Here is a 22,656-nt window from a genome sequence, read left to right on the forward strand (position 1 = left end):
ATATCCTAGTAAAATAAAACCCCAAAACGTCATAATCCAAGCTGCCAGAAGCAAATATTTCTTTGCTCTTGGAAAGGAAGATCAAGAAAGTTTGTAATTATATTCAGAATCTGTGTAATGAATAGGGCTTTTCATCTTGTGCTTAGGTTAGAAGTCGGTTCTGGCTCAGCTGTTTGCTCACAGTGCAGCGTTTCTGCTCCTTGGCTCACCCAGGTACGGAACTGGCATTAGAGTTCTGCTGGGCATCAGGCGCTCTGGGAGCACAGGGCTCTGGTTTTGATTCTTTAAACAAGATCTTCTCTAAAGCTAATCTGCAGTGATTATAATAACTAGTTTGTTCCCCTGGCAAAATAGGATTATGGCACAGAGATCAGGTTGTATTAAACAAGTTAATCTGCCTCTGTTGGAAGAAGCTGTAGTGTTGGAAAACTGTATTGTTTTCTGTATTTCCTGTGCTCTTTCCTCGGTGAAATTGTTTTAATAATGCATGTCACGTTAATTCTGTCTCAGAGCTGTAATCTGTAAAGTCATGAAAATATTGCTTATAAAATCAAGACATTTCTATAGAAATGGTTTTTACAATATAAGAGTAATCCTGAGTCTTTCTCAGAAGTTTGTAGCGATGTTGCCATTAACGTGAATTGTGGAGACATACGAGTTTCAGTGCTCACTATATACAATATTAAGTAAAGGCAATGCATTGACTATTGTCTTATCTATTTTTCAGTCTAATTCTGACAGCACATCTGTCATGAGCGAGACTAGTGTAATTTCACAGATTGCTCCATCCTTGAATTTGTCTCTTGAGATTTTTTATGACCAACATGCATATTGGTATTGATGATAAAACTAGACTGAGGTTACTGAAATTCTTTCAGTCTAAAGCATGGAATGTTTTATCAGATGATGTGAACTTCTCATTATTACCTTAGGTTGGATTGTGACTTTTTACCCTATGACTTATTCAGAACCTGGCACCCAGTGACCTGCCTTTCCGTGAATGGTAAGTCAGCATGGTGCAGAAGTTGCAGACTTGCTATTTTTTGTGATTTTGCTACAGATTGAGCAATGCTGTGTATTAGTAGTTTGTATAGACATGGCAGCAGCTGAGGCTTTTTGATTGAGAGCCTCAGTTCTATTGAATACAGTAAGTTTCTAGCCCTTCTGGCTGCAAAGAAGTTTGAAAACATGCATTGAATGTGTACAGAAGACACAGTTTCTAGAGACAAATACACATGATTTATTGTATTTAAAAAAGCCTCATGAATTGTGGAGACAGACCCATGACCTCTGAACACTTGCGGCTGCCAGTGCTGGCGTGTAGGCGTCTTAACCTTTCACAGAATCTACTGGCTTTCACACACATGCCATTTCTACTGAGTTAGACATCTATGCGGTTTTGGTTACAAAAGCTTTTCCACTGTGATTAGCTTTCCTTTTCGTCTGGTTTAAGCTTCCTTATGGTCATTTATGATATAAATGTATTTTTTCCTCCTCATCTTAAAATCCCATTTTGAAATATCCTTGAAAACTTCCTTTTTTAATTCCGTTTTAGACATAATCAGATATGGTTCTGTGCTTAAGTCCTGTGGTGTTTGTTTCAAGTGGTTAATTGTGATTTTTTTTTTTTTTACTATTCTTTTTTTAAATACACCTCTACATACTGCAGAGATGAGGTCTGAAATGATCCTCATTAAAACTCTATTACAAGCTGGGTGAGAGTTGGCAGAGTTGTTCACCTCCAAGCAGTTTAAAAACACAGGTTTCATGTTGCAGTCTCTGTAACCTAGACTTCCATGGGACTCTGCCACTATTAATGTTTGCACTTGTCAAACGGAACAAAACAGTATAGGAGAGCAGGCTGTAAGCACCTAAAAAGTAGGTCAATGGGCCAGCAGGTTATTTGGCCAGAAAAGAATTGAGTGGCTTCATTGAATCATGCTGTAATTGTTTTTCTCCTATTGGCAGATTGTTCTGCTGTGCTTTAACTTCCTATGTTAATATTTGCATCTGTATTTTATACTGCTTAAGAGAGACTGTTAGGTGCAGGGGAAGGGGAAACTTAACTTTTCTCATCAAAAAAGAGATAATTCTGGTGTTTTCCATAAAATCCATTAATGAATTTAAGAGTAGCATAAGCTTAGTTTTTAGATGCCACCTTCCTTTTTAGAATTTAATAGGCTTCAAAATACAATTTTTTTAAATGGTAGAAGTAGGAAATATCATGAGTACATTTTGTTGTAAGAACAGTAAGCAAGGCAGATTGAAAGATGAGAGAGAAAAAAACCTGATTTCCTGTATCTTAAGGATGTGGAAAGTAGTGCGTGGTTCAAGGGAAGAAACTGTTTAAATGAAATGTAGTGGTATGAGGGGATTGGAAGTTGGTGGTCACTTATGCTGGTGCTGAGGGAGTTTATGGAAGAAGAGCATTTGTGAGGTAAGTTTTGGAATAAATTCTTGAAAATGTTTTTGAAGTGGATTTCAAAATAAAGAGTTAATGACTCTGTCTGAGGGAGTAGCAATAATACAGCTGGGTAACTTTTCTACTTCCAAGCAGCATCAAGCTACGCATTCTAGAGTCCGAAGAGTGTCAATTTTGGAGACATGTATAGAAGATATGTGAGCCAGGTGAGGCTCAAGTAAGAGTTTCAGTGGAGAAAGTGTTTAAATAACAGTGTAAAAATCTCTCAAGTTTTATGCTGAAGGCAGCAAGTGGAATTGAAGATGGAAATGGTGTGCATAGTACCAAATTCAAAAAAGTGATACCAACATTAAAGATAGGCATAAAGTGATACCTTAAAGAAGAGATGAGATTGTGTCAGAATATCCTACTTATCAAGAAGTGCTTCAGAGCATTTGGATAGTGAAATACTTGGGATGTTTTTAATAAGCATAATATTGCATTTATAAATTACTCGTTTGAATCATTACTTCTCTTACAAAAAAATAATAAATTATCATTTTAAAGCTCTTTTTTTTTTTTTTACAATTCAGAATTTAATGCTTTTCTGCAGAAGAGGATACACCTAAATCCACGTTGTTTTTCAAAGGAACCAGGTTTTATATCTAAACATCACACTTCAACAAGTCACAGAGTATAAAAGGTAAAATTGTATTCTTATAATTAATAAGATTCTTATGTCTTTCAATTATCAACACTGAAGGGCTGAGTAGCAGTGTTAAGTAATGTCTTTTATTCTCCAGGAAATGACTGAGTTCCATCTTAGACATAGTCTTAGATTTCTCCAGTGTTCATTTTAAACTTGACTGTTTTGATTGGAATTATCTCTGCAGTCTTATCCATTGGCATGAATAAGCGATGGGAATATTTGTTGTTTTGTAGATTTGGATTCAAAGACAGAAGGATCAGACCTTCAAAAGTGAGAAACAAATGTGCTATAGGTGCATTTCCTGTAGTCTTTAAGGTTTTTTTAACTGTTTGTTTTAGATGCCAAATCAAAGTTGCCAATTCTGATATAGTATCTGTATAGTCTAAAAAAAGTGAATAATTTTATATTTTGTTAAAATGAAATTACTGACTTTTAAATTGTGATTCTACATAATGAAGGTGTCAATTATATCACAGGTAAAAGTTTTCTGTATTTACCTGCACATGTATTTTTCTTTTGCAGATTAAGGGAGAGTATATAATTTGTCCTACAGAATTTAATATTATTCTTGGTCTCTATAAGTATTAGGTACCAAATTTGTTTAAAAAAAATTGTTAACACAAGGCTAAAAGTGTAATTAGCACACACTCATATTAGTGCATACTATGTAAGCAAAATGAAAACAAGTTTGTAATTGGTGCCATGGTTTTGAGCTTAATTCCATGCTAGTGGTGGTAGTTTGCTTTTATTGCTAAGCAGCCTCTCTGTTGTTGAGTACTTGACAAAAATTCAAGGAAACATTTCTTCAGAATTTGCTTTCCTCATGCTATTTTTGTCTGATTTTCACATAGTGCAGCTCCATTACTTTCTAAAATGTATTCAAGTAGTTGGGCGAATTGAATTGTCATTATGGCCTGTGCAATTGTTATTTTGAAGAACTGGTGTGAAGGAATGGTTTATTCCCCGCCTGTCTTCAGAGCACTAGATTTTTTATGCAAGGTGAAGTTGGACTGTATTAGTTGAAGAAATGAGTAAGAGAGCTCATAGCCATTTGGGCAAAACGTCATCACTTTGTGAGGAATTTCAAAAGAGGTTGTCCTACAGCATAGCTCTCCCATTTATTTTCCTGCTGCACTCAAGTTACGAAACTTTGTGGGAAAAAAATACTAGTCTTGTGAAGCAAACCTGCATAGTATGTGGCTGTTGTAGATGGTTTGGTTGAAACATAATCTTTCTTCCTCAGTTTCCCCATATATTTAAAAAACTGGGATAATATTTTCCTGGAACATTTGCAGACTGTCTGGTTCATGGAGTTGCTGCCATAGTTCTTACAGTATTAACACTGCAATTTCCACTGGATTTGGCACTGTCAGGAAAAAACCAAATCCTTCTTTCTCAGAAACTCTGAGTCACCAAAGTGACTAAAACCAGCTCCTTTGAAATATGTGCAATGCCTTTTTACTATTAAGTTTGTAACATGGTAAAAATTCCCAAAGATCTCCAAGTTCAGTTCATGTAAAACTTACTCCTGAGGGCAGTTGTTCTTTTACCTCTTTTAATGTAACAATTTCTGCTCTATTTGAGTAGCTTCTGAAACCTGACTTTTCTATAGAGTAGAGAGGTTTCAGTGTATTGGTTTATGTTTGACTTTCAACCTATAACTCACGTAACTTTTTAATTTTGGGGTACCTAAAAATAGGTACCTGTGGAAATAAATACATATTTAATTCTATACTCCTTATCTCACAGTATTTCAGTGCTGTTCTTTATTCAAAATCTTATGTGCAGCTGGTAAACCAAGAATTTCCTGCCAGAACTTTGTAATGAATAAGTGACCACTTTAAGAAATGGCCATGTTAACTTTCTCACAGCATGGAGATGACATTCTAATAGTAGATATCTTATTGCTTCACATGTCTCTTAGAATAATTTACTCAGGAAAAAATATAGAAATAAATCAGTTACAACTGAAAAAACCTATATCCCAAATGTTTTCTGTTTGCACATTTTCTAAATAAAATGTGTTATGATCAAGGAGTGTGTTTTACATCTAATCAGCTCTCAAAATTCTGAGAGTCTTTTAGTTAAAATGGAAAACTGTATCTGAATTCAGAGTTAGAAAAAGGTTTGCATTAGTTTAATGCAGACTGACTTATTGCAGCATTTAATAAAACATTGTTCTCTTGAACATTCTGTCATGTAAAATGAGATGTTAAAGGTCCAGATTGTGATGATAATGAAGACTGCAGTTAGAGAAAGTAGAGGGATGGAGCAGAAGATTGGAAGAGAAAGATTAAGAGCAGCTTATAGAGCAAATAAAAACTTCATTATGCTCTGGTGAAGAACAGGTTTATTCCTCCAAACTCACCTTTTGATTTTTTTTTTCTTCTATTATAGGCAAACGTACAAATGTCTACCACAAGACTAAAGTGTGATATGTTATGTTTTTTACCATAAGCACCCATAAAATGAGCTCCATTGCAGACAGGTATGTGAGTTTGGTGGGAATTACTGTTCAATGCTTTCTTTAATTATCTTTTTCTTATACATGGAGAATATTAATTTATGCAAAAAGTAAGAGGATCGTGGTTTTGGCTATTTTTGACAAGTTATTTTGGTAGTTATTTTGTAGTAGTTGTATTTTTGTAGTAGTTTGTATTTTGTAGTCATTGGAAATAGTGAGTTTGATTGTTGGAGATTAATCTTAAAATATATTACTTGTGTTCATCCGTGGACCAGTATCTGTGCAAACTGAGCTGATTTTTAACATTTACTTGAATTTGATTTTTCAGTACTTCAGTATTTGATTAAGGAAAACAGATACATTTAAATGATTAGTGATGCTGCAGACAATGGTTAAGTGACCTGCTAACCTATTTCAAGGGAAAAGTAATAGCTAGGACATGTTTTCTACTTGATTCCTTGAACAGGACTTTCTTAGCAGCTTAGGTTGAACATTTGTCTTTAATATTCTGTGTATTGCCATTTTTGAGACTTGAAGAAATGAAACTTGCATCAAATCTACAGACAGCTAAACCCAATTTAAAATAAATAACAATAAAATGAAAGGGTAAAACTTAAGTACTTGTCTGACTTGTCAATTCTTTTAGTGAAGTTTTGTGGCATGTCACTGAAAAATTTTACAAATTCCTTTTAAAAGCTTTATGTTTGTGTAGTAGCATACAAAATAATTACTTCCTAACACCACTGCTTATCGTAATGTACAATTGCTTGATGATTTATCATTACAAATCAGATGAGATAAGGTTTTTAGAAAGATGATTGCTTGCCTTAAGGAAAGGAAACGTTAGGATAAAAAAATTAGGAACACAGACATCAGTGTGAACAGCAATAAATAGACTGAAACCAGACAGATAGAATGTGAAAGCCCTCTATACACGAGTTTTTTTAAATCAGAACGATGTTAACCTGACTTTTAAAACAAGGAAATGAAACAAAGGTGTTTTGTGAAGTATACTGAGGCAGCTTCAAAGGAAAACATACTCTCATTTTGGTATTTTAATGTCTCTTTAGCAATAGGTGGAAAGTGGCCAAGCTGAGGAAAAGTGATACTTGGTCAGGAAGTGAATATAATGAATAATTACTGTTTAATGTGGATATTAATTGTGTGTTTATAAAGTTACATATGTGGATGAAGTGTATCATATTCCTCAGCCCTATTCCATTAATAATACTTCAGTATGTAAGAAAAAATACTTTCTTACTATAAATATTTCCAATAATTGGAATAGAAGTTGCTAATAAGTAAAAATAAATTATACATGTTTTCAAAAGGGTAAAGTAATACAAATAATCAAGAAGATGACAAAATAAAACTATGTAGTGTTCAAGTAAGTGTTGGCATAGAGTTGTAGGTTCTCATTGGAAATAGTCTGAAAATCCCTCGAGTTGTCAGAAATGTAAAGGAGTGTTGCGTTCTCTTACATCCTAGAAGGAGAACTTTTAGCAGACTTGGCTTCAGGTGGTGGTCCTCGTGAAACAAGCACAGTTCTTGATGTAATGATGATGAAGAATAATGAGATTTTCACCCCCTACCCCTTCATTGAGGTTGGACTCTACAAGAGAGAAATTTTACACTTCTATGTTTATTTCTTTTTGTGTCTTTCAGAAATGATGGAAGCATTTTTGATGGGCTGGTGGAAGAAGATGACAAAGATAAAGCAAAGAGGTAAGTTTTAATGTTACTTAAAGCTAAGAAATGTCCTATACTTGTAAGCTTGAACTTAGGATGATTTCTAAAGAAAATATGATTCTTTTATTAATAACTGTATAACTTAACAGCATTTCTTTCACTGCTATTCTTCAGACATGTTGCATATTTATAACTGTGGTTCAGTGATTTGCATTTTTGTAAAAGGTTGCTTTATTCGAAAGGCTTAACTGTGAGACAGAGGAAGGCACGCTTGATAATTTGGTCTCTGAACTATGGAGTAGGTGTCTTTCTGACAATTCTCACTGCAGAAATTCTCAGGAGATGGTTTCTATCAGGAACCTAGCAGTAGTATGCAGGTTCTTCTAAGAAAGTTTCATAGCTGTTAAAAACACATTGTGTTTTGTTTTTCAGAGTGTCTAGAAACAAGTCTGAAAAGAAACGTCGTGATCAATTTAATGTACTTATCAAAGAGCTGGGCTCCATGCTTCCAGGTAATGCTCGGAAGATGGACAAATCCACTGTGCTGCAGAAGAGCATTGACTTCTTACGGAAGCACAAAGGTAATTATTTGTAACAATTAAAAAACGTTAATTACTTTTAAATAAAATTATTCCTTTCACTTAACACAAAAAACACTAACACTTTCACAGCTCCTTTAAGGAAATTGTGAGTAGCAAAAAAAATATAAGTAGCTCCTGAAGAAATATATTCTTAAGATTACAGTTTAGGTAGCAGACATGTAACTGTGTTTTTGCTAATATTTTGCAACATCCACTACAAATTTTGTTTTTGTCCTGTGTTTGTCAAAGAAATCTGTTTCATAAAGAGAAGCATTTATTTTTTAAATAACCCTGAAGTTTTTTGTTCTGAGCAGATGGAGACCTATAAAATATAGTTGCTTCATAAGGTACAAATATTCAAAGTCCTGCTTCACAGGAAGACTGCTGATCCATTTCAGTGAAAGCACAACTAGAAGTATTTATTTTGATATTTAGTTAAGGATGATGTGAAGAGTTGTTTTGTCTATCGAAGTTCCGCCTAAAGCAAGATAAATCACTAAAAGAGCTAGTCCGAGAGACCTTAATGCTCACTTTCTTCATGTCAGGTACCTACGTGAATGACTGCTTTAACAAAGATGGTAAGGCAATAGGGCATTGTGATCTCCAGCAAATGTTGGGTAGGTTGATTGATGAGAGAAGGTGGTATGCAGTGGACATACAGACCAGGAGCACAGCATTCTCTTTTTATCTTTTAGCTGGAAAAAAAACCCAACCAGAAAACCTATAACCCTAATTTTCATGATATAGTCACTGAATGTATAAGCCAATGATTGTGTGATTTTTGTTTTGTAAGCCATCCTGTGGAATGTCAAAATGATGAAAGTCTTTGAGTGTCTTTTCTATGTTTTGTTTCTCTGATTGTGTGGATCAGCTGATGGTGGGATATACCCAGATATCATGTACCGAAGTTCATTACAGATTGTTATTTCTGTCATGAAAAAATCCTTCCACTAAGCTTGCACTTATTTATGGCTGTTTGAAATTGCGTATATAAAAAAAATATCCCTGTTCCTGCTCCTACACTTGTTCTTAATATGGCACCTTGTGGTTCACACTGCCAAAAACAAGATTAAAAATTCAAGAAAATGAATTCTCTCGCTAGTTCACCCATTTCCCTGTGTAATTTCTGAGCATGCATGCTAACTAGAAGGTGGTAGGGACAAAAATAGGAGCTATAAGGTTATAAAATAAAATAAGAAAAGCTCTTAAGTGAATGAATAAACATGTATTTATCAATAATATGTGTGCCAATTTGGGGTATGTTAAGACGCGATAAATATTTTTCCTTAGCATGTTTGTTCCATTAGAATTACGGTTCAAGTTACAACAGCTATGTACTGAACAGTGCCACTGAAAGACTAAACCCATTAAAATAGAAAAGGAGAAGAGGATTAATTTCTGTAAGAATTCACAGGTTTGGATATGTCTTGCTAATTAGATACTGATTATACTGTTTTAATTTTCTGAGTCACGTTTGTTTCATAACAAAAAGCAACATGAACGCTCCTTTTCTGTAAAAGTCAGTTCTGTATGTTCTAAGGCCTCTGTGAAAATTGGGTCTGTTTCAACATCACTTTATCTTGCATTTATGATTCCTCCCATAAAATACAGAGTATAGAAAGAAGACATCAGCCAGCCAGCAGTTCTGATCATACTCTTTTCTTCAAATTGCTTTCTGAGATTATTAAATTATTTTTAATTAAAAATTCTGGAGATGGATACCTTTTAGGCCATGGTGCTTTTAACCTTTAGCTGGTGGGACAGAGTGCAGCTTTGTGTGATTGCACGTATCATACTACGGTCTCTCAAGCTCTGGCTTTCAGTGCTTACTAGCATGACTCTGCATTGGTTTGTGTTAAAATGCTTTGGACAAAATGTTGGCAGAGGTGAGAAGCATATTTTGCCTGCTGAGGTGCTTGGATCTGTTACAACAAATCAGAGTGACCCAAGCAATAAATGAATTGTTCAGCACTGATTAGCTGCTTTTATTGTTGAAAATCCTACTGTGTTCAGCCACCAGGTTTTGATTAACTGCATTGCTTCTGGTTCTTTCTGGATGATTTCCACATTGGCCAGGCTTGGTACTCTGGCAGCAGCTCTAGATGAACTGAGCTGGTTGTTGGCCAGTGTGGATTCTGTTTCTCATTGGGAAAAAACAGCAGGCTACACACACTGAAATTATATTACTGAGAGCTTCTGCTTGACTAATACTGCCTGTCGTTGTCCTTTGAATTTCTAAACAATAATTTTTTAAAATTATGAAATACTGAAAAATCTCACTGCTTATAATTACAACCCACAGTGATAGTCATACAACCCACAGATAACTACTACAGATCTTGGCCCAGCTGACACCAGCTGGCAGTTTCTTTCGAGGATTCTCAGTGCTGATGTGGTGTTGCTTCAGATCCAGGATTTGAAGACTGGAGTTCAGTGTAGAAGTTCAGTTATGCTCCTCTGTCTGATATCTAGCTCACGAATATGACCTCAGTGCCACTGATCTTTGAATGCAACCTTCTGCCAGAATTTTAGGCATTTCTCTGAAGTTACCAAGTGAAACAAGTTACTTTGGCTCTGTTTTCCAATATCACAGTTGTTCTTATTTATCTGTACTAGTGGTAAGACAATTCAAGAGTGGTTCGTTTAAGGCATGACTTTCAGCTTTCACTTATTGTAGATCCTTTCTACTGCAGAAGCCAGACTGACTCCTTTATTTAAAAAAAAAATATTCTGAAGTAGAATGGTTATGTGGACCAGAATCATAGAATGATAGGGGTTGGAAGGGACCTTTACAGATCATCTAGTCCAACTGAATTAGAACTTTACAGTTTTAAAGTGGAAATTATCTGTGTCCTGTGGACTGAATGCATTAAGTTTCTTGAATTTTGCCTCTACTTCAGTGGCAGAAGCAGATGTCAATTTGTTCTGACTGAAAAACTTAGATTTGGGGTTATGCTTAGATTATCCTTATTCTCCAGCCCACTTACTGCTTTGTGATACCATTTTGAAAAGAGAGAGAAAAAGCCTGATCAATTTATTGATTGTTAGTTCTAATCATGGGAAATTCTAGTCTTTTGTATATGTTGGGTTGGGGTTTTTTTCCCCTCTCTTCCTGCAACTCTCCACTTCTTGCCAGTTTCTTGAACGATATTGCTGTTGTTTACTATTCTAAAGCTCTCTCCTCAAGTTTTCCCTCCTTAGTCTGGGAGTGAAAATTCTGAACTATTCCAGCTCTTTGCATATTTACCTCAATTCCAAGACTTCTGTGCTCATTCAGCCATCTGAGCTAACAAACTAGCTGATGGCCTTTGTACGGGCTTGCCCTTTAGAAAGCAAAAGTCTTGAAGGTGTGGTTTGATTCTTTCAGTTCATCTAAATATGTCATTCACAATTACTTGTTCAAGATTTTAGAACCTTTCTCTCCCCTATGCATGAGAAATTTATATATTTCTCTTAAGTTCAACATGAATCTCTGTCCAAAGTTTATACTTGAGGTTTAAGCTTTTTAATGACCTAAACTGATCAGGAATTTTGGCTTTCTAAATATTTGGAAACAACACTCAATAAAACATTTTATTATAGTCACAGAGGAAGGAGTATTTTTCCATTGTCAAAATCTGTTACCATCAGTAGCTTCAGCATTACTTTAAAGTCTGGCATAAACTGGTAGAAGAAAAGAGAAGAGAAATGTAATTATGACAGAGAGGAGAAGATACTTATTTTCTTTTCAAATAACAATATCATAGAATCATAGAATGGTAGGGGTTGGAAGGGACCTTTAGAGATAATCTAGTCCAACCTCCCTGCAGAAGCAGAGTCACCTAGATCAGGTCACATAGGAACACGTCCAGGTGGGTCTTGAAGACCTCCAAGGAAGGAGACTCCACAACCCCTCTGGGCAGCCTGTGCCAGGGCTCCCTCACCCTCACAGTGAAATAGGTTTTTCTTATGTTTAAAGTGGAACTTTTTGTGTTCCAGTTTCATCCCATTACCCCTTGTCCTGTTGCTAGCTACTATAGAAGAAAGGGATGCCCCAACCTCCTGACACCCATCCTTTAGATATTTATAAATGTTAATAAGATCTCCCCTCAATCTCCTCTTCTCCAAACAGCCCCAGTTCCCACAGCCTTTCCTCGTAAAATATCTATATGTAATGAATGAACAACAGAGGAGACTGAGGAATCTCCTGCTATTTTCTACTCTATTTATGTAACTTAGTGGGAAAATAATGGCTTTTGGAAGTGTGAATGCTTATGTTTTATATATGTTTGATTGTAGAAATTACCGCACAATCAGATGCCAGTGAGATTCGACAAGACTGGAAACCGACATTCCTTAGTAATGAAGAGTTCACACAGTTAATGTTAGAGGTTTGTTATTTCGTTTTTTCTGAGAGCAAAATATTTCCTTGCAGGTAGTCATTCAATTATGACATTTAACTTTTTATTTTAATTTTTAATTTTATCTGTATACTTTCGTGGAGGTAAGCATACAAAATTCCTGTGTATGCAGTGTAATGCAAGCTACTTTTTCCTTTGCACTTTCAATTGCTTCAAACATTGCAGAGCATGTACACAAATGAACATATTTACTGTCAAAGTGGATATTTTAAATTGTCGACATAAGATACTAGTTAAATAAAGAATTGTTATGCATAAATTAAAATCTGAATTATAAAAAAAAGGTTCAACACATCCATGTAGCTTGTGAGCAACATAGTATTTAATTTCTTTGCTTGTTAAGCTTTCCAAAAATGGTATGTGAGTACTACTTTGCTAAAGAAGATTACTTGAACAGTTGGATTACTACTAGAAATAAACTTTCAATATAAGCTATAATTTCCTTGCAATGAGGATGAATCATCTCTATCTTGTTAGTGAAACAATTATAATGCCAATTAAATAAAAAACATTAAACAGTTGAACAAACATTTTTTATTTCATTCCATAGTTAAGTCTTTTCTTTGAGGAATAGATTTTAAAAGTAAAAAGTTCCAGTTTTCTGTACTTAAAATTTTTTCAAAATATCCTCTGTGGTGAATTTGAATATTTTTTCCAACAAGTTAGCAAAGTAGTTGCTTCTGGTTTTAAAGGTTTTTTGGTAGCTCTTGTTGGCGTTTCTCAAGTCCTCTTAAAAAAGACATGTCTGAAAGTAGCGACTGTAAAGCTAGAAGAAATTTTTTCAAAGACATGAGCTTTCGAGTTTCCTCTTTAGAAATACATTTCTGTCATGTTTCTATGTTTGATGCCACTCAACTAAAAGATAATTGTGTTACGTTCACTGGAAATAATTAAGCAGAAGATAGAGCAATCAAAACTATATTTCACAGTTTTCAAGTCTCAGTAAGATCTTTCTACAAGTTTCCTTTATTGAAATTGGGAATATTGAGATTTTAAATACCAAAATTCATTTATTTCTCCACTTCTTTTACTCATTCTTCTCTTACTTTTAACACCTTTTCTTTTATCTCTGACTCATGTTTCTTCTTTTTTTCCTGAACTTTAAAATTATGATGGGATTAAAAGTAGCAGACAGAGTGGGAGATGAGGGGAACAGTGGGTAGCTGTATATAGACTTGCTTTTGAAACCACAGATTTTTTTTAAGAACAGATGAGTATAGGAGTCACATTGCTCACAGTGTAAAAGCAAGACTAGGAAGTTTTAGTAGTGAAAAGCATTCTCATTTTTATAATAAAGTAAAGCTAGTCTAAATTATTTTCTGTGTTGTATATAGCTTAACATTTTTAACGTTCTCTGTTTCTGTTTATTTAACTGCCCATTATGTTTAATTTCAGGCTCTTGATGGGTTTTTTTTAGCAATTATGACAGATGGAAATATAATATATGTGTCTGAAAGTATAACTCCCTTACTTGAACATTTGCCAGTAAGTACAAATTGTTTTCAGTAACATATTAGCTTGTCTATGGATGGTATTCTGCTTTGAGTACTGATTAATTGTTAGGCTTTTTGGCAGTATAGAACAGATGTATGCTTTGTTCACATGCTTCTGCTTTTTCTTCAGCACAACTCCTTCCTATGAACTCTCTGTCTTGTATATTAAACATTTCCTTTGGAAATACAGAGTGCAGTCGGTACTCTTAGGCAGGATTATGAAGTGCTAGAGTAGCATCACTTTCTCATCAGCATAACAGAAGTAACATGCTTGACTGCAGGAGATTCTTTAGAGTTCACACCTGTCACAGCCTCTACATGAGTCAGAAGAGTATTGTTGAAGAGCTATATCCTTGGAATTTTTTTAAACTATATTTTTACCCCTTGCTTGCCAAAGAAGTCTTACATGAAATACCTTGCTGCTGATAGTGCTTTTCAGAACATGTTTTGTAATACTCACTCATCTTTAATTTTGGTGGCATTGCTCAGTGGTAAATTTAACATTCTCGTTTTTAAAGTTACCTTTGAATCATATTTTTCTGGAGCAAGGCAAATTGTTTGCATTTTTGCATAGTAATTGAGGAGTGAAACATTGAGTTCTTTTCATAGAATCATAGAATGGTAGGGGTTGGAAGGGACCTTTAGAGATCATCTAGTCCAACCACCCCCTACTAAAGCAGGTCCACCTAGATCAAGTCGCACAGGAATGTGCCCGGGTGTGTCTTGAAGACCTCCAAGGAAGGAGACTCCACACCCTCCCTGTGCCAGGACTCCCTCACTCTCACAGGGAAATAGTTTTTTCTAGAAGTTATTGTTAAAGGATAGTTGGTTTACTGTGATCGGAGTATTTTGTAAAAGTTGAAGTGCATATTTAAAACACAAATTCCCTTAAGGTATGCATGATATCAGCCTGAGAATTTTGAAAAAAGTACAATTAATTGTGATTTTTTTTTTTGTTTCGTTTTTTAAAGTAGAATTTACCAAGTTCTCAGAGGTTTAGGTGTGATTTATATATTCTAAACATACATTCTGTGATCCTTCTTTTCTGAACACTTAATCAAATGCATTTATAATCAATTGTTCAGTTTTATTGTCTTCATCTCTGTTGTTCCCAGTTTTGTGTATGTAGTTGCAGAACTAGTTATAAAATGTATTCATAAAATCACTTGTTACTGTATATAATTATTGGTAACATAATAACATATATGATGTAGGGAGTGGCTGTCTTTTGTTCCAGGGTATCATTTCAATGTATTGAATGCCACTGACAAGTTATAGTGCCCTAGAACAACACCATATAATTTCTAGTTAAAATGCTCCTTTTTGTGGAGCTGTTGCATCCCGAGGAGGTTAATACCACGTCCCTTGTGCTTTACCACGGATGTATGATCTGCTGTGTTCGTGGTGTTTTTCATTAAAAGATTTGCAGTGTCAAAATTAAGGCAGATCAAAGTGAGATTTCTTTCTTGTGCAACATTCACATGTTTTCCAGCAGGTGGCTTTGTTGAGTCAATAATGTTCTTCTGAACTGTAGGATTGTTTTGCATTGAAATAGTAGTCTTTGCAAGGTTGTGCATCCTGCATCAAACTAATGCTTATTAAATCTTTTTTCTTTCAGTCTGATCTTGTGGATCAGAGTGTATTTAATTTTATCCCAGAGGGGGAACATTCAGAAATGTATAAAATATTATCTTCTCATCTGCTGGAAAGTGATTCATTGACACCAGAGTACTTAAAATGTAAGTTGTTGTTGTGCATTAACCCTGGTAGCAGCTCAGCCCCTCATAGCCACTTACTCCCTGCAGTGGGATGGCAGAAAGTGGGATGGATGAAAGAATCAGAAGGGTAAAAGTGAGGAAAACTTGTGGGTTGAGATAAAGACAGTTTAATAGGTAAAGCAAGCACCACATACAAAAGCAAAGCAAGACAATAAATTTATCTGCTACTTCGTATCAGCAGACAGGTGTTCAGGCATTTCCAGGATCATATGGCCACATCGTGTGTAACAGTTACTTGGAAAGGCACATGCTGTAAACTTTTATTGCTGAGCACAGTGTTAAATGATACGGGATATTCCTAATGTCATCTGTCCCAGCTGCATCTTCTCCCAGCTTCTTGTGCACCCTTGGCCCACTCACTGGCATGGCAGGGTGGGAAGCATAACGGGCCTTTGCACCATGCAAGCACTGCCAACAATAACAAAACCATCCCTGTGTTATCAATACTATTTTAGTCACAAATCCAAAACACATCACCGTATCAGCTGCTATGAAGAAAATGAACTCTATCCTAGATAAAACCAGTAGAGTAGTTGTGTTTGAAATCACCTGCTTTGTGTCATATGTGATCAGTTCTTTTATTCCAGGTTGTTTAAGGTTGAGCCCTGAAGAACAGAAGCACTTTTCTGTGGTTTCCCCCAGCCCCAAAGAGTAAATGCATTGCATTTTGCTCTGTGACTTTCCCATGTGTTAGAAATGTTGGCCTTGATTATATTGCTTCTATTTAGAGAGTTGTAGCATTTGACAGGAATAAAAATGTAGCAGCCTAATGGGTTTTGGAAGTGCAAGTTTTAGTAAGCAAGTTTAGGGAAGCTGCATCTTTAAAACAACTGTAATTTTCAGGGTTTCTCTGTCATTAGCATTCAGGCCCGTCATGCAGAAATTCTAAAGGAGTTTTCTGTAGTTAATGTCACGCTGGTTAAAAGCAAGAGTTTGTAGCCATTTGTAATCACAACAGTTAAAGCATCTCAATAAGCATGCAGCTTAATTATTCCTACTTTCCACTTAATTCTGGTTGTGGACTTCATCAAGCGTTAACTTTTTAATTCTTTTCTCAGCAAAAAATCAACTAGAATTCTGTTGCCATATGCTGCGAGGAACAATAGATCCAAAAGAGCAACCTACATACGAGTATGTAAAATTTATAGGAAATTTCAAGTGTTTGAATAATGGTAAGTAATTTCTATGATGATAAGAGTGGAATACTGAGGTAGCTTCACAGCTAAACAGGCTTGGGACCATTGTGCAAAACTTAATGATGAACTGAAATCAGTCTTTTGAAAGAAGAGCTTTGAAGCAGAGTTATATCACCTCTGTATCGTTTTAATGAAAAAGAAGAGACACTGGCTATCAGATGTTACAGGTCTGTGTATTTGAATGGAAAATGTAGTAACTATGCTAAATGCTTTAAATTATAGAAAATTATTATCTTATAAAACATTTGTTAAGGGAATGTAAAGGAAACTTAAAGAAACACTGTAAAATAAGGGGCCTGAGTTTAGTTAATCCATAATCCATACTTAAGCAGGTGACTAAGTAGCTTGAAGGTCTGTCAGTGGTACTGAGTACCTGGAATTCTCATTATACAGTGAGCTGGGAAGTAAAATGTAGGTTTTTCCTGCATTTCAGTTCTCAGCTTTCACTGACAGGAATTACCGGTCAGATGAGTGGATGAGCCAGTACAGTTTTCCTCACTGAGTTCCTTTTCCCTTGCATTAAAGTTATTTTTATTAGCTATGTACTAATATTATTCCCCTGTGCTACGCCTCTAATGTGTTTGGCCAGCCTGTGCTGATTATTTACCTGAGTGCATGTTTATTTGGTCAGCCAGACAGGTTGTGTCATGTGGTCAGCGATATATCTTCATAAAGATAAAAAATACCAAAGCCAGCATCTTGTAGATAAATCCATGGGGTTTTTATGTGACGCCAGTATTTTTTCTCACAAAACTGGGACAGACTGAATCTGAGTGCCAAATGCTGGTATGTAATATTTGAGAAACAGGCCTCAAAAGGCCAAATAATGGTGCTAGTCTTGGAAAGAGAAGGAGTTGGGAAACTGCAGACTTACTGATTGCAATTCAATATTGGGAAATGTTCCAGAACAAATAATTACACTGTATGTGAGCTTCAGGAAGCTCGCAAGGAATTAAATAGCAACCGTTGTGGATTTTTCAAGCAGAAAGAGCATCAAATCAATTCTGTTTCTTTTATTACACTGGGTGGATAAGAGGACAAAGCACAAACAAATGAAGGACTTGGGCTTTTGGTAGTTACCATAATCTGTTCTCACAAACATGTAAAGGAAGCACATGTTAATGTTAAACTCTGAATAACAAAGGAGAATGGATAAGATACAGAGGAAGAAAATTGCCTATTTTCTTTCTGACTGAAAGAGCAAGGAGCTGAAAGCTTAAATTACATGAAGAAACTTCAGTAGAAGTTCTAATCTAGAGTTGAACTAAAACCAGTTAGGCTTGGAAAAGCCTGACACTGTTTTGGAGTCACCATCATTAGAGCTTATTAAAGATGAAACTAAATTGGTATCTGTTGGAAATGACAGATAAGGTTAATCTGTTTTGATGTCTAGTCCATGCTTTGCCCCCTTATGATTCCATCCATCTTGATTCAGTAAGCAGATTTCATTTGCTCTCAGCTCAGTGTCCTGGTGCTTTCACATGCATAATTGTTGTGCCTTTGATTATTCTGTTACTCAGGATGTCTTCAGCTTGTGTCATTGAATGTGATGGAAGCCTAGGAAAGAAATACTTACCTCAGAGTTCAAAAGAAAATGTTGGGAAAAGTGAAATTGTCAAGATATTTTTGAAGAAAGTGTATTTTAGTAATTTTTAATTGTTATCAAGAAGGATTGGAGTGATTAGTTCCCTAAAAGTGGTTTGTCAGATAATACCATATTAACTGTAATTTTAGTTCTTTGAGAAAGTTGCTTGATGGTTGTTTTCCCATAACTACAACTACTGTTCCTCTACATATATGTGTATATATTATGTGATGTTTTCCTTTGGTGCATGTTAAGTTATAAGCAAACCACCTTAGATAAATATTGGGTCATTTGTCTTGTGATACTACTGCCATTTTTTGCCATGCTTGTATTGCATTCAATGTTGACCACTTCTCTGTGTTCCCTCAGTTCCCAACTCAGCACACAATGGTTTTGAAGGAACTATTCAGCGATCTCACCGGCCTTCATATGAAGACAAAGTTTGCTTTGTAGCCACAGTTAGATTAGCTACACCTCAGTTTATCAAGGTATGTACAAGTGAAATCAATTTTGTGTAGTTTTGGAGTGTACTCTGAACAGGAACACTTCTGAGAGAATGCACAGAGCATTTAAAAAACTATAAATGAAAACCATAAGGAATTTTACTGGATGAAACCGAAAGTGTTTGTGTTTCTTGCTTCACTCACAAGTGTTTTTCCAGAGCATCAAGTGAAGTTATGGTGAATGCCATTTGTAAATACTCATAAAATAATCATATGCAAGAAACAAATTTAGAAGAAGTCCATAGGAATATAATTTAGCAAATTTAACTTCAAAGATTCCACTTTCACTGGAGAAATTAGTAGTTTTAGTGGAAACTTGGATGTGAATTTTATGTTGCTGATGGTCTTGCTGTAGTTTGGCACCAGGTAGCCAGGTAGGGCTAATGAAAGATTACGTTACTTGTCAGTAGCTGAGAGTTGAGTTTGAGGTAATAGAACTCTTTTGTTTCAGGACTATTATTCAGTAACTTGATTGTTTAAAGAGAATGCTTTCTTAACTGCTAATGTTATGTAAAGATATCTTTCCAAGTTTAGAATTGGATGTATATGACATTTGTAGTTTACTAGGTATAATCCCATTCTTCACTTAACTAGTCAAAATAAATACTCAGGGTACAGTACAGGGTAGTCTGTAATTGTTACTCAGATTATAAATTATATACAAATGTATTAAGGTACAGGATAGTCTACTGTCTAACATTTCTTCTTGCAATTCCATTGTAAAGAAATGCCATGTGTATGGTACATGGTTATGAGTCTGTCATGCAGAACTCTCTGAACATTTAAATATTCTGCCTATAAGTTGACTGCAGTGTTGACTTAAGCATGTTGGTGGTTGCCCCTGAAGACACGGTCTATATACTTTGTACTGTGAAAGCTTGACAGGGAGCCCGTGCAGAAATCATACAAACTTCTTCAGTTCTGTCAGCCTGAATAGGAATTGATTCTCTGCAGACTGCATGCCAGAGAGAGCTTGTCGTTTATTTTTCCTGAAGCCACAGAAATCTTTCATCTGACGCTTTTCTTCCCGTACGGGTCTAAGTAATGTTCTTCCTGCCCATGGCTGGTAGAGATGTTAAATGTGTGATTTTTGCCTGTGAAGTACTTGACGAAAAAAGACCAACCCAGCAGTAGTTGAAAACGTTTTTGTCTTTTCAAGTCTGACAGTTTGGAATGTACTATAGTAAAATGTTTGTGTTTCATACTTCTGGAACAGGACATTTGGAAGTTGAGGAGCAAATCATCTTTCAGGTGTCTCAGTCTCCTGAGGGTGAAAGCCTTGCAGATTTTACTCAGGCCAAAGATTCATTCCTCTATCTGAACTTTGTAGCCCTTAGTGCCTAGGAAGCTTTCATGTTACAGAGATTGTAAGATCCTTTCAAGGGGTTTGACTAGTGCTGTTCATCTGGGAAATCTTACTGTGAAGACTAATGTTAGAGTGAAGACTTTTAATCTGACCATTATTGCTTCTACTCTTTTGAAACCTTCTGTTATCATTGAGGCTGGCATCAGTGCGCCTCTAGCAAATTAAAAAAAGCTCAGGCAGTGTGGCTTGGATGAGTGGGTGGTGAAGTGGATTGAAAGCTGGCTGAATGACAGAGACCAGAGGGTGGTTATCAATGGAGCCAAGTCAAGTTGGAGGCCTGTGGCCAGTGGAGTTCCACAGGGATTGGTTCTGGGACCAGTCTTGTTCAAGATCTTCATCAATGACCTGGATAAGGGGACAGAGTGTACCCTCAGCAAGTTCCCTGATGACACCAAACTGGGAGGACTGGCTGATTCCCCAGAAGGCTGTGCTGCCATTCAGCGGGATCTCGACTGACTTGAGAGTTGGGCAGAGAGAAACCTCATGAGGTTCAACAAGGACAAGTGCAGAGTCCTGCATCTGGGCAGGAACAACCCCATGAAACAGTACAGGCTGGGGATTGACCTGCTGGAGAGCAGCTCTGCAGACAGGGACCTGGGAGTCCTGGTTGCCAATAAGATAGATATGAGCCAGCAATGTGCCCTCATAGCCAAGAAGGCCAATGGCATCCTGGGATGCATCGAGAAGAGTATGGCCACCAGGTCGAGGTAGGTTCTGCTCCCCCTCTCCTCTGTCCTGGTGAGGCCTCATCAGGAGCCTTGTGTCCAGTTCTGGGCTCTTCAGCTTAAGAGGGACAGGGAGCTTCTGGAGAGAGTCCAGCACAGGGCCACCAAGATGATCAGGGGACTGGAGCATCTTCCTTATGAGGAAAGGCTGCAGGAACTGGGACTGTTAAGCCTAGAGGAGATTTGAGAGGTGACCTCAGTAATATTTACAAGTATTTAAAAGGTGTATGTCAAGAGGATAGGGCATTCTTTTTTTTCTGTAGTGTCCAGTGATAGGACGAGGGGTAATGGGCAAAAACTTCTTTACTCTAAGGGTGAGAGAGCCCTGGCACAGGCTGCCCAGGGAGGGTGTGGAGTCTCCTTCTCTGGAGGTTTTCAAAATCTGCCTGGATGCATTCCTGAGTGACCTGATCTAGGCAGATCTGCTTGAGAAGGGGGTTGGACTAGATGATCTTTAGAGGTCTCTTCCAACCCCCCCCACCATTCTGTGATTCTGTGAAGTAAGTGTTATGTCAGGAACTTTGCCATTCCAATAACGTCTTTACTAACAGATATGTGACAGAGCCAGTAATGAGATGTGTATTTTAGTACTGAAACGCCTTATTTAAGGTAGAACCTACTAGCTCACCTGCCATGTTTTCTCTTTATTTCAGAAAATACAGTATTCTGGATTTTTTTTTTTTGAACCTTGGATGTAATTTTTCAAGAATATACAGTATTCATGAGAATAATCTCTGAAAGTTCATGTTTTTTTAACGCCTGTTATCTCACCACTTTTGTAACAAAAAGTGCTCTAAATTTTGCTTTCCAGTGAAGGGATTTGGCTCTAAGTGTTCTTTAAAAAATGTTCCTGCATTTGTCTGTTAAATGATTGAATCCTATCTAGAAGGCAGAATTATTGTAGCCAAAGGGATTCTACCAAAATATTTTTTTGTTACAAATGCAAGTCCTTTCTTTTCTAGATGCCTTGTTGACACCTTCAACAAGATGCCTTGTTGCTTCTGCCCAGGAGTATTTTACAGTGGAATATCTGCATATCGTTAATATAAATGCACCGAGTTATTAGATACTAACCTGTTGCTAGCTGCTCTCTAACAATAATGTTTTCACCGTAATTTTACTGGCTGCACTTATTTTTACTTTTTTTTTTGACTTGTGCCAAAAGAATTGGATTAAAAGAAACAATGAATCAGAAGTCTCTCTCTATCATTTCTTGCTCTGTCATTTCTTTTACTTTTCTATGAACAGTGCTTTATTAAATGCTGTAATCTTAGGAAAGCAAATGAGGTTTGTGTTTTAGGGGATAGTTTCAGGTCTCAAGCTTAACTCTTGCTAACTAGAAGTCACACCAAGGGTCATCACTTGGTGCTTAGAGTGATTTTGTTCATTACCTCCATCATATTACTCGTTTCCTAGTCATTGTCTTGAGGTTTTACACCAGTGAAGATGAGGAAAAAAACATTGCCTAGAAATGTTTCCTTTTTTCTTTCATAGAAAGAAAACTCAGAAGTCTCTATTTGAAATCCTGCAAAATACATACTTGAACACTTTTGTATCATGTCCTGAAGGAGCGAAAATGAAGGTGGTCTATTTGTAGGAGCAACAGTCTTGTACTGTATTTTTCTGTAGGACTGTTTTAGCTGTAGATAAAATTCATAGATGGTTATGGAGCAGCAGTGTGCTGACCTGGCCACATATTCACCTGTTATAAATATTATGTCAGTGCAGCTAGATCTCCCGTGCTGTAGTCTTTAGGAAGCTGTTGT

At 36.3% G+C, this 22,656-nt stretch overlaps 1 protein-coding gene across 15 annotated transcripts in view; it reads left to right on the plus strand.

Annotated features, from left to right (window-relative positions):
- Window positions 1-22,656, plus strand: part of CLOCK (clock circadian regulator) — a 64,589-nt gene that overhangs the window by 24,724 nt on the left and 17,209 nt on the right. For 12 of the 15 annotated variants that reach the window (XM_061991783.1, XM_061991782.1, XM_061991780.1 and 9 more), the window contains 10 exons: window positions 933-1,003; window positions 2,995-3,104; window positions 5,508-5,598; window positions 7,240-7,299; window positions 7,696-7,844; window positions 12,123-12,214; window positions 13,640-13,729; window positions 15,356-15,476; window positions 16,574-16,687; window positions 18,666-18,784. In XM_061991783.1, the coding sequence (XP_061847767.1) occupies window positions 5,552-5,598; window positions 7,240-7,299; window positions 7,696-7,844; window positions 12,123-12,214; window positions 13,640-13,729; window positions 15,356-15,476; window positions 16,574-16,687; window positions 18,666-18,784 (792 nt within the window). In that variant the 5' untranslated portion in view covers window positions 933-1,003; window positions 2,995-3,104; window positions 5,508-5,551. The remainder of the gene's footprint in view (window positions 1-932; window positions 1,004-2,994; window positions 3,105-5,507; window positions 5,599-7,239; window positions 7,300-7,695; window positions 7,845-12,122; window positions 12,215-13,639; window positions 13,730-15,355; window positions 15,477-16,573; window positions 16,688-18,665; window positions 18,785-22,656) is intronic. The other 3 variants (XM_061991781.1, XM_061991791.1, XM_061991793.1) reach the window with 2 other exon arrangements.

The sequence above is a fragment of the Colius striatus genome, chromosome 3 (genome assembly GCF_028858725.1).
Source record: "Colius striatus isolate bColStr4 chromosome 3, bColStr4.1.hap1, whole genome shotgun sequence".
NCBI lineage: Eukaryota > Metazoa > Chordata > Aves > Coliiformes > Coliidae > Colius > Colius striatus.